Source organism: Petaurus breviceps, unplaced genomic scaffold (assembly GCF_028583685.1).
Source record: "Petaurus breviceps papuanus isolate PSGF00001 unplaced genomic scaffold, PetGlider_PUasm1.0 175, whole genome shotgun sequence".
Lineage (NCBI taxonomy): Eukaryota > Metazoa > Chordata > Mammalia > Diprotodontia > Petauridae > Petaurus > Petaurus breviceps.
In genome coordinates, this window is record NW_027185764.1 from 13,537,444 (window position 1) to 13,548,840 (window position 11,397).

Consider the following 11,397-nt stretch of genomic DNA (forward strand, 5'->3'; position numbering starts at 1 on the left):
TTTACTTTTTAAAGAATCAACTCAAGAAACCCGTTCCTCCTCTTGTAGCAGGCTACTTAAGTCACTCACTCACTACCCAGTAGCCAAGTATTACTGCCTGGGGTTGAGGAAGTGTTCTTCCCCTGGGAGGGAGGGAGGGAGATGTATGGTCTAGGGATTGCCTTGGCTGTAACCCATCCTGAAATACAGTGTTGCTGTAGAGAGGCAACATTCTCACTGACTACTCTGCCATTCCATTGTTTTCCTTCATCTCCCAGCATGCCAGGAGTTGCATCTGTTGCAATTATCAGCCTTATTCTGACTTTCTTTTCAAATGTCTTTTCTTTCTCCTTGAGCTGGGAGGAACGGGCAAGAACAGCAGGAAGAGGAGGAAGTGACCATCGGAAACCACTCAGTCTCCAAGACCCTTCTGGCTGCTGCTGAGCAGGAATTTTACAAATTCATTACAGAATTTTGAGGATAAGAACCATATTTTTTCCCTTTTATGCTTTCCTGAATTCTGGCGCTGTGACTGGCTGCCAGGAAGGTACCATGTGGATTGTATATGTTACCAGTCCCTCGCCTGCTTCCACGCTCATCTTCTTCCTGCCTTGTAATGGAGACCTATAGGCCAAATCCACCTGCAATAAGCCCTGCATTACACAGTATCTTCAGGGGAATGAGCTGCTCCACATAAGCACATTTGCCATGTAAAAGCTTGCCCCCTTTAAGCACCAAAACTTGTCTTAAACCATTTTGGATGAAAATTTATCTTAAAATGTAATACATTTTCATAAATAATAGTATACTGAAGAGAAGATGCATTCAAAATCCCAAATCTGCCACTCGTTATCCGTATAACTTTGGACAACTTACCTGTGTCTTATCTTCCTCATTTGTAAAATGAGGAGGTTGTATTAGCTGCTGACCTCTTAGGTCTGTGCCTAGGGCAGCTAGGTGGCATGGTGGATAGAGTACAGACCTGGGATCAGACTCATCTTCCTAAGTTTAAATTCAGCCTCAGACACTTACTAGCTGTGTGACCCTGGGCAAGTCACTTAGCCCTGGTTGCTTCCATGTCCTCATCTGTAAAATGAGCTGGAGAAGGAAATGGCAAAGAACTCTAGTATCATTGCCAAGAAAACCCCAAATGGGGTCATGAAGAGTCAGATAGCACTGAAATGACTCAACAACAACAGGTTCCTGCCAGCTCTCAATGTTTGATCTTATGATCCTATGACTCAAAATCATGACTCTGGGAATGTGCCTTCATCTTACCTGGGTGAGGGGGAAGGTGTAGGGAGGGAATATATTAAGAACAGGTAGGGTTTTGAGGCAATACACACTGATGATTCCTTCTCTAATGAAGACATATTTGTTTTAATACAACTTATATCTGATAGCCAAATCAGGGAGGGATAAAATAGAAGATATCTATAGATCAGTCCCACAAGAATATTGATGCTAGCATGTAAAATAAAATTTTAGCAAATACACTATAGCACTATGTCCAAAAATTATTCATTATAACCAAGTTGGATTTATATTAGGGATGTTGAGATGGTTCAATATTAGGAAAACAATTAGCATAATTAGTAACATAAACAACAAAAACCATGTGATCATATCAATAGAGAAAACAATCTTTGACAAAACATAGCTTTTATTCATATCAAAAACCCAAAAAGAATAGGCTTGGGAGGGCCCCTCTTAAAATAGATAAGATGACTACTAAGGTCCTTTCCAACACTCAAATTCTATGATTCTGTGGTGTTTTTTTTTTAATATGATAAAAAGCAAATCTCTAAAATCAAGCATTAGTATCATTTGCATGGTAAAACACGAAAAACTTCCTTAGGTGTAGGGTGCCTCCTTTCCTCAGTACTATTTGAGAGCTCTAGGAATAACAGCTGTAGCAATAAGTTTAAAAAGATAACTTTAAAGTATGACACTGGCAAAGATAAAGTTGTCTTATTACAAATGACATGATGGTTTACTTAGAAAACTCCAGATAATTAGTGAAGAACCTAATCAAGATGATATTAATAACTTCAGCAAAACAGGATACAAAATCCATAAAAATCAGCATTACTAAACAGTATTAACATAAACTAGGAGGAAATGATAGTGAAATTCCTTTCAAAATAACTACAAAACGCATAAAGCACCTGGGAGTTAACTTACCAAGAAACACTCAGCAAATTTATAAGAATACAAGTCATTCCCCAACTGATAAATGGTCAAAGGATATGAACAGGCAGTTTTCAGAGGAAGAAATTAAAGCTTAGTTAGTTATATGAAAAAATGCTCTAAATCACTATTGATTAGAGAAATGCAAATTAAAACAACTCTGAGGTACCACATCACACCTATAGGATTGGCTAACATGACAAAACAGGAAAATGATAAATGTTGGAGAATACTTGGGGAAAATTGGAACACTAATGCATTGTTGGTGGAATTGTGATCTGATCCAACCATTCTGGAGAGCAATTTGGAACTATGCTCAAAGTGCTATAAAACTGCATACCCTTTGACCCAGCATTGCCACTTCTAGGTCTGTAACCCAAAGAGATCATAAAAATGAGAAAAAGACCTATTTATAAAAATATTTATAGCAGCTCTTTTTGTGGTGGCAAAGAATTAGAAATTGAAGGAATGTTCATCAACTGGGGAATGACTGAATAAGTTGTGGTATATGAATGAATACTGTTGTTCCATAAGAAATGATGAGCAGGTGGACTTTAAAAAAAACCTGGAAAGACTTATATGAACTTATGCTGTGTGAAGTGAGCAGAACCAGGAGAACATTGTACACAGTAACAGCAACATTGTGTGATGATCAGCCTTGATAGATTTAGTTCTTAGCAATACAATGATCTAGGACAATTCCAAAAAACTCATGATGGAAAATGCTGTCCATGTTCAGAGAACTATGGAGTCTGAATGAACATCAAAGCATATGATTTTCTCTTTTTTTTTTCTTTCTCATGTTTTTTCCCTGTGGTTCTGATCCTTCTTTACAACATGACTAATGTGGAAATATGTTTTTTTTTAAATCACAAAATGTGCTTATATCCTATATTTCAGGAAAAAAAACCCCAGACAACCAAGACACATTCAGGACTTGTATAAACACAACTTAAAAACACTGCAAAAATAAAAACAAATAATAATTAGAGAGGGATTGTTTATAAGCCACACCAACATGTAATAGTGAAACTACCAAATTACAGGTTTAGTGTTAAACTGGACAAGCTAATAATATTTTAGTTTTTTATTTTGTTTTTTGGAGGGGGGAAGGCAGGGCCATTGGGGTTAAGTGACTTGCCCAAGGTCACACAGCTAGTAAGTGTGTCAAGGACAAATTTGAACTCAGGTCCTCCTGGCTCTAGGGCTGGTGCTCTATTCACTGTGCCACCTAACTGCCCCAATGATAATCATTTGTAGAAACAAAAGGAATAGAATCTCAAGAGAAATAATCATAAAAACCAGGAATGAATGGGCCTTAGCTTTATTAGAGTTCAAACTATAAAGCAGTAATCATCTAAACTCTTTAGTATTAATTAAAAAATTGAAAACAGATCAGTGGAATAGGAATTGTCTAAGTCCCAGAAGTACCTGAACATTGAAATGCAGGAATACAAGCTACTGGGAGAAAGATTCCCTATTTAACAAGTGTTTGGGGAGAAATTGGTAACCAATTTGGCAGAAATTAGGTTTCAATCAGTATTTCATACCACATGCCATAATAATCTCCAAATGAAGAGGTGACAAATCTAAAAATTCACATTATTTAATATGTAATGCTAAATGGAGCTTTGGGGCCATTTGACCCTAGGGAGTCCTGGTGTGACTAATTTTTTTCTTTCCATCTATCTTTACCTCAGTTTCCTCCGAAAAATAAGGATTATGGTGCCTTCTGGCTCTGACAGTATATTGCTTCCATAGTTATTAAAATTATCTTCTATAAATGTGCTGTTCTATAATAAAGATATGTCCTCGGATCTTATGGAGGTATGTTATAGAGTTAATTGGCCCGGACTCCCAGGCTCTTTTTGGGCTAGTCTCTTCTGCTTAGGGATTTTTCTATTCTTCCATGTCAGCTCTCACTTCTTATCTTTGTCATTATATCTACCTCTGACTTTCTCTCTACCTGCCCCACCCCCACCTGTTTCATTTGCTGTTTCTACTCTGTTATATAATAAGAAAATAAATAACCAAGCTTGTTAGAATAGTGTATAAAATAGAAGAAAATGGACACTGAGGGAGGGACTTAGGGGCTGAGTAAACTACATATTGGATGGACTTTGTAATAACTCATTTTGGCTGTGTTCCTTCCACTTTCTTCCTGGTTCTTGGCTATACTCTAGGTAAGGGAGGCCACTGGGTAAATCACCTCCAGATAAATGAAGGCTTTCTCTCCTTGAAGCATAGAATAGCAGAAAGGGCATTGGACTATAAAGCAGGGAACCTAGGATTTAAGTCTGGTCTCTGCCACTAACCTGGCTCCTTTGGGTCTGGGTTCCCTTGTTTTGGCCTAGATGATCTCTTAAGGTCCCTTTCACATCTAATATTCTGTGATTCCACTATTTGACCACTTCAGCCTGGCTCTGGGCGATGTCAGTATTAAGCCTTCACCCTATGTTGTGCAAGATGCTTGAAACCCTTCCATAGACAGTGTAGTCTTTCTTCTAGCCATTAATAGCACTGGGCTTTTTTGTATTACAAGCAGATTGAAAACTGTTCATGGGTGATTTACATCAGCTCTATCCAGCCAGGTTTCTGTGTTATTTCAAGTGTTTGCTGCAGCTGTCAGCCCTCCAAGCTCAGTTTAGTGCTGACAAAAGCTAGAGGACTGAAGGGGAAAAAACCCACCACAAAACCTCAGCACCTCTGTGGAGACTGAAGGCCTGCTCACTTGTTCTTTACTCTCCATACAGGGGTCTGTTGGAGCAGAAACATCTGGGGAGTGGCCTCCATCCAAGTGTAGCTGAGCTCTTAATTACTTTAGCACCATCTACTTACCCTCTCCCTCATGTCCCCAGTATAAGAATATTTTTGGTTTTAGTTCTGGCTTTAGTTCACAGAGGCGTTTGTCACCCTCTCTTTGTGAAGACTGGGACGATTGTATGCTTTAGAAATGAGCTCTCAGTGAGTAATTTCCATTGCAGCCCTGGGAAAATCTATGAGAGGTGTCTGGGCTGAGAGGGGAAAATCTAAGCAGAGTCCCTCTGAACCCACAGAACTAAAGACAGCAGTGGAGGTTTTTTGTTGAATTTACAGTGGAGGAAAGAAAAGTTACCAGCCCCCCCATTTGTCCTTCACACTTGTTAGCAATGAATTTGGTGTTTTGATAAACTTCCAATAATAATCCTAGCAATTATAATACTTAGCATTTGTATAGCACTTTAATAATTAGTTTGCAAGGCTCTTTACAAATATTTCATTTTACCTTCACAACAACCCCAAGAGGTAGGGGCTATTATTATTCCCATTTTGCAGATAAGAAACTGAAGGGGGTGGCTCAGTGAATAGAGCACCAGCGCTGGAGTCAGGAGGACCTGAGATTCAAATCCAGCCTCAGACACTTGACACTTACTAGCTGTGTGACCTTGGATCAGTCACTTAACCCCAATTGCCTCAGTTCCCCCTTCCCCCTCAAAAAAAGGAAAATTGAGGCAAAGAAAGGTTAAATGACTTGCCCAAAGTTACCCAGCTACTAAGTGACTGATGCTAGATTTGAATTCAGGTCTTCTTGACTCTAGGTCAGTGCCCTATCCACTGTGCCAACTAGATTTCTCTACACATAAGATTTGATTTTTCTGAAGAAAAATTGTTGTAGCACTAGACTAGGAGTCAGAAGAGCTGAGTTCCAGTCACAGCTCTCTTTCTGATCAACCATCCTCTTAGCCTGCTTCTCTGTCTGTGATATGATTGGGTTGGGCTATAGAGGATCTTGAAATTTCCTTCTAGCTCTTGCACAAGATTCATCACAGAACTAAATATTAAAACCTGAAAATGTGAAAGGAAGAATCACTTCACTTGATTGTCCAGTTGTTGCTTGAAGACTTCTGGTCACAAGGAAGCATGGCTGTGCTGGTAAATACCAAAGAGCTCACTATCCCAAAAATGTACATGACACTTTTTTTTCTGTAGGTATTTTTTTTTGTCTTTATTAATTTGTTTGTTTACTTTTAGTTTACAAGATTCAGTTCCACAATCCCTTGAGTTTCAAATTTTCTCCCCCTCCCTCTTCTCTCCCTCACCCTGCCCCTCTCCAGGGCAGCATGCAATGAGGTATAGGATCTGCAAGTACTTTCACATTAGACATTAGTCAGGTTATAAAGAAGGATTGTATGGATGGAATGAGCAATGGGAAAGAGGAAACAAAACCAAACAATAAAAAGAAAGAGAGCAGGTAGTTTGCTTCAATCTACATTCAAACTCTGTTCTTTCCTGTTCTTTCCATGACATACTTTTAATCTTGGTCTGCATTATTCCCATTTTCTCCATCCCTTTCTTAAGCCTAGATGGTCAATAGCAATAAATCAAGCCTTGATGTATAGCATTTGTTGATTTCCTTTCAGGGGTACACACACTCACACTGAAAATTTAACAATCAGCTCTCCCTGGCTGGGTTGAACTGTGTCCAGTAAGTAGCTTATAAGGAAGCTTCTATTTCTTGTGATGTCTCATTCCATTTGGGGGACAGCTTTAATTTTTAGAAAACTTCTCATGTCCAGCTGAACTACACCTTGCTCCCAGTTCTGCCCTCCAGGAAGAAGCAGAAAAGTCTCTTCCCTATGAAGAGGGAATTCATGAAGACTGCTTTCCTATCCCTACTAAGTCTTCTCTTGAAGAAAAATATCCCTACCTCTTTCAAACAATCTACCCATGGCATACATCTAAACTTTGCTCTTATAGTTGCCTTCTTTTGGACACACTCCATTTTGCCAACATTCTTCCAAAAGTATAGTGCATGGAACTATATACAGTATTCTAGATATGATCTGACTAGAACTCAGTAGAGCAGAACCCTCACATAAGCCCCTCCCCCAAACTCACTCTACCCCATCATTTGGGCACACTGTCCTACTATTAGTATAGCCTATGATTATATTAGCTTTTTTAATTGCCACATCACATTGTTGATTCATATTGAACACATGGTCCACTAAGACCTCCAAATCTTTTTCACAGAACCTGATTGTCTAGGTATATCTCCTTCCCCCTATAAATATAAAGTTAATTTTTTGAGCTTGTGTGGAAAAAATATATATATATGTATATATGTATATCCATATATATTTGCTCCTATTAAATGTTAACATTGACTCATCATTCTAACCAAACATATTTGGGCATCTCGTGTTTTCCAATACATTAACTAGCTCCTCTCAGATCTGGTGCAGCCACAAAATTTTACAAGCATACTTTCTATGTCTTCATTCAAGTCATTGATAAAAATGTTGAATGGAATATGCCAAAAGACAGATTTCTTGGGAATTCCATTAGACTTTTCTCCAACTTGATTTAGAGTATTCTTTGAACCTAGCTATTTGACCAATTCTTAATCCACCAAATTATACTATTATCCCAGCCCACTTTTCTCCATCTCTGACATTCTGTAATTCTAATGAAATGACCTCTGCTTAAAGAAAGCTTTAAAACAAAGCTTCTCTTCCTGGCAAAGTTCTATAACGCATTATAATGACTTGTGAGCATTTATAAAGAAAGGGCAGTAGTGATCTACTCTAGGTGGTTTCATAAAGAACAAAATCATGTTGGACTAACCTCATTTCCTTTTTTCCTTCCTTCTTTCCTTCCTTCCTTCCTTCCTTCCTTCCTTCCTTCCTTCCTTCCTTCCTTCCTTCCTTCCTTCCTTCTTTCCTTCCTTCCTTCCTTCTCTTCCCTCCCTCTCTCCTTCCCTCCCTTCCTCCTTTCTTTCTTCTTTTCTTTCTTTCTTTCTTTCTTTCTTTCTTTCTTTCTTTCTTTCTTTCTTTCTTTCTTTCTTTCTTTCTTTCTTTCTTTCTTTCTTTCTTTCTTTCTTTCTCTCTCTTCCTTCCTTCCTATCTATCTATCTCTCTATCTATCTATCTCTCTATCTATCTTATCTATAACAGGACCTGACACATAGTGAGCATTTAATAAACGCTTGTTGACTGGTGTTCAGGGAAATGCTAAATGAATTAATATTTAGATTTTAGCAAAATATTTGACACTGTCATCTGAGCTCCCTATATGGACAAGGTGAGACCATGTCTCTAGATGATTGTGCAGTTACGTAGATTTAGGACTTTTTGAATGACCTGATCCAAAGAGTAGTCATTAATAGGTCAATGGCAACTTGGAAGGACCTCTCTAATGGAACACCCCAGGGACATGTACTTGACCTTGTGCTGTTCAATATTTTTATCAGTGACTTGGATGAAGTCACAGATGTCATGCTTGCCAGATTTATAGGTGATAAATGCTGGGACAGATACTAAGCCAATGAGTTGGGATCCAAAATTAGGTAGGCTAGAAAAAAGCTGAACTGAATAAGAAAAATTTCATGAGAAATGTCAAGTTCACAAGATCATAGATTTGGAGCTGAGAGGGATGTCCCTTCTGGCACCATCTAGCCCAACCCCCCTAATTTTACAGATAAGAAAACCAACCCCAAAAGGTTATGGAATTTGCTCAAGGCCATATGGGTAGTATGGGGCAAATCTGGGATTCATACTGAGATTCCCCTGACCCCAAAGCCAGAATCGTTTCCCTTTCACCACTCTGCTGGTCTTCTACCTTCCCCCAATCCCTCCCCCCTACCCCAAATCACCTTCATCAGTACAGGATGGAGGAAAAAGTGTGACTAAATAGTAGTTTCTGTGAATAAGATCTGGGGATTTTAATAGATTGCAACTCAAAATGAATTCATAGTATGAAATTACAGCCTTAAAAACCAAACAGAAACAAACAAAAAATCCAATATGAAGAAAGGCAGAGTTGTCCACATTGGGATGGGTTTTGGTTTGTTTTTGTTGTTGTTGTTTTTTGCTTTTTTTTTTTTGGAGGAGGGAAGGCAGGGCAATTAGGTTTAAGTGACTTGCCCAAGGTCACACAGCTAGTAAGCATATCAAGTGTCTGAGGCTGAATTTGAACTCAGGCCCTTCTGACTTCAGGGCCAGTGCTCTATTGACTACTCCACCTAGCCTCCCCTGAGTTGTTCATTTTGAAGGAAATCACTTTCTTCCATTCTGGGCACATTTTAGGAAAGACATAGACTGACTGGAGCTTGTCCAGAAGAGGTCAGCTAGGATGGTGAGAAAACAAGAAGCCATACCATACATGGATCAGTTGAAAGAACTGGGATGTTTAGCCTGGAGAACAGAAAGGAGGAGGTCAGAGGTGGTGTGAGACATCATAACCGTCTTCAAATATTTGAAGAGATGTTGTGTGGAAGAGGAATTAGACTTATTCTGCTTCATATCCCAGAGAACAGGACTAGAAGCAATGGGTAGAAATAAGCTTAGTGTTAGGGAAAGGTTCTTAACAGCTAGCATTCTCCAAAGGTGGAATTGTATTGGTTTTTCCCCAACCTGGAAATCTTTCAGGGTAGGCTAGTTAATCACACGTCAGTGATATTTTAGAAGAGATGCTTGGTCGGGTACAGGTTAGACTGGGTGAGGATGGGATTCCTTTCCTTCTCTCTTCTGTGAAGATGTGTTTTGGTCAGTGTAGCCTCCATGGCATACTATCCTTGTTCCCTTAAGAAATATAAAGCCCTCAGGACAGCTATTTGGGGCAGCTAAGTGGTACAGTGGATAGAGTGCTGGACCTAGAGTCAGGAACACCTTAGTTTAAATCTGGCCTCAGACACTAGCTGTGTGACCCTTGGTAAGTCACCTAACCTCTCTGCCTCATCTGCAAAATGGGGATAATAATAGCACCTACCTCCCAGAGTTGCTGTGAGAATTAGACAATAAATGTAAAGTACTTGGCACATAGTAAGTTCCATATAAATGTTGGATATTATTATTACTTTTGTGTCCTGTTTCAAGTTTCTTATTTATTGATTGATATCTTCATACCTTCAAAGGTTTCTTTTTTTAAAATGGTTTATTGCTGCTTTTATTTTTGACACTACTGGCACTTCCTAATGACACCCCTTTGACTTTCCCTTCTGACAAATACAGTTCAGGAAAATGGACAGTTTTCAGGACACATTGGCTGTGTCTGAAAATGTATGCCCCACACTACACCTATAGCTCATTACCTCCCTGCCAAGAAGTGGGAAGCATCCAGAAGTTTCTTCATCTATAATTCTGGCAGCACTGCTTGGGTCAGATCTTGAGTCCCTCCTGTGTAATTTGTCGTGCAAGCACCAGCCCCACAGAAAGGGGCCGTCCCTTGCCCTTTGGGTAGGCTGGCTTCACTTTACTTTTGAGTGTGTTTGGCCTTGGTTGTACTGCACCTTTTATCAGCAGCCATACAGCAATACTGTGGAAACACATTTCTAAGCTGTCACAGACAATTGGAGCTGCAAATAATACCCAGTGAGGGCAAAGTGCAGCCTGGGTGCTTATAAGCACAGTTTTCCTAGTGAGCAATCGCAAGATCTGAGCGTCTGAATTGGCTCAGCTTGGACAGAGCACAATTACCTACAGACATCCTTGTGACATGAAAATATCAGCCGGAAGGTTATGCAGTGTTCTCTCTCTGTCTCTCTCACTTTCTCTGTCTTTGTGTTCCTCCCTGTGTCTCTATCTCTACATATCTCTTGCTGTCTCTATAACACTATGTAAAATCTTTTTCTCTCTCTCTCTGTCTCTCTCCCTCTATCTTTCTGTCTGTGTTTCTGTCTTTGTCTATATATAGATATATATGTAAGTATGTATGTATGTATATATGTCTCTCTGTCTATATATGTTTCTCTGCCTCTCTTCCTCTCTTTCTCTTTCTTTGTTCCTCCCTGTCTATGTCCCTCGCTCTCTATCTCTCTATCTGCTTCCTTCTTCCTCCTCCCAAGTTTAAACTCCATAGAAAATATGAACTCCATTGGAATGAGCCCAAACACAGTGAATTTGCTTTCTCCATTGTTCCGATTCCCACTGTAATGCTCAGGTTGGTTATTGGCCCTGACTCTCTAGGATGTGCGGCCCTGCCAAATCTGGGATGATTGTTATTAAGGATTAATCAAAATGTTCTCTTTCTGCCCTGGAGAGCCCCAAAGGAAAAGCACACAGCATATTTTCTCCAACTCAAAGGGCCACCCCTGAAAGTGTAATTCCCCTTTTTGTCTCAGGGGAACCCTTTCAACACTATCCCTAATCCAGCACCACCTCCCTGATCCAGTTGAGCTAGTTTTCCAGTTTTACCAATAAGGTGATACAGAACCTCTACCCTCAACTCTGTTGCATTGGTTGTCTTTAG

General features: G+C 39.5%; 1 protein-coding gene across 1 annotated transcript in view; it reads left to right on the top strand.

Annotated features, from left to right (window-relative positions):
• The window catches only part of IQCE (IQ motif containing E), an 89,032-nt gene extending 85,041 nt beyond the window's left edge, over nt 1-3,991 (top strand). Inside the window, exon 22 of the mRNA XM_069084780.1 lies at nt 336-3,991. Coding sequence (XP_068940881.1) covers nt 336-457 — 122 coding nt within the window. The 3' untranslated portion in view covers nt 458-3,991. The remainder of the gene's footprint in view (nt 1-335) is intronic.
• Nucleotides 3,992-11,397: the final 7,406 nt, after the last annotated feature.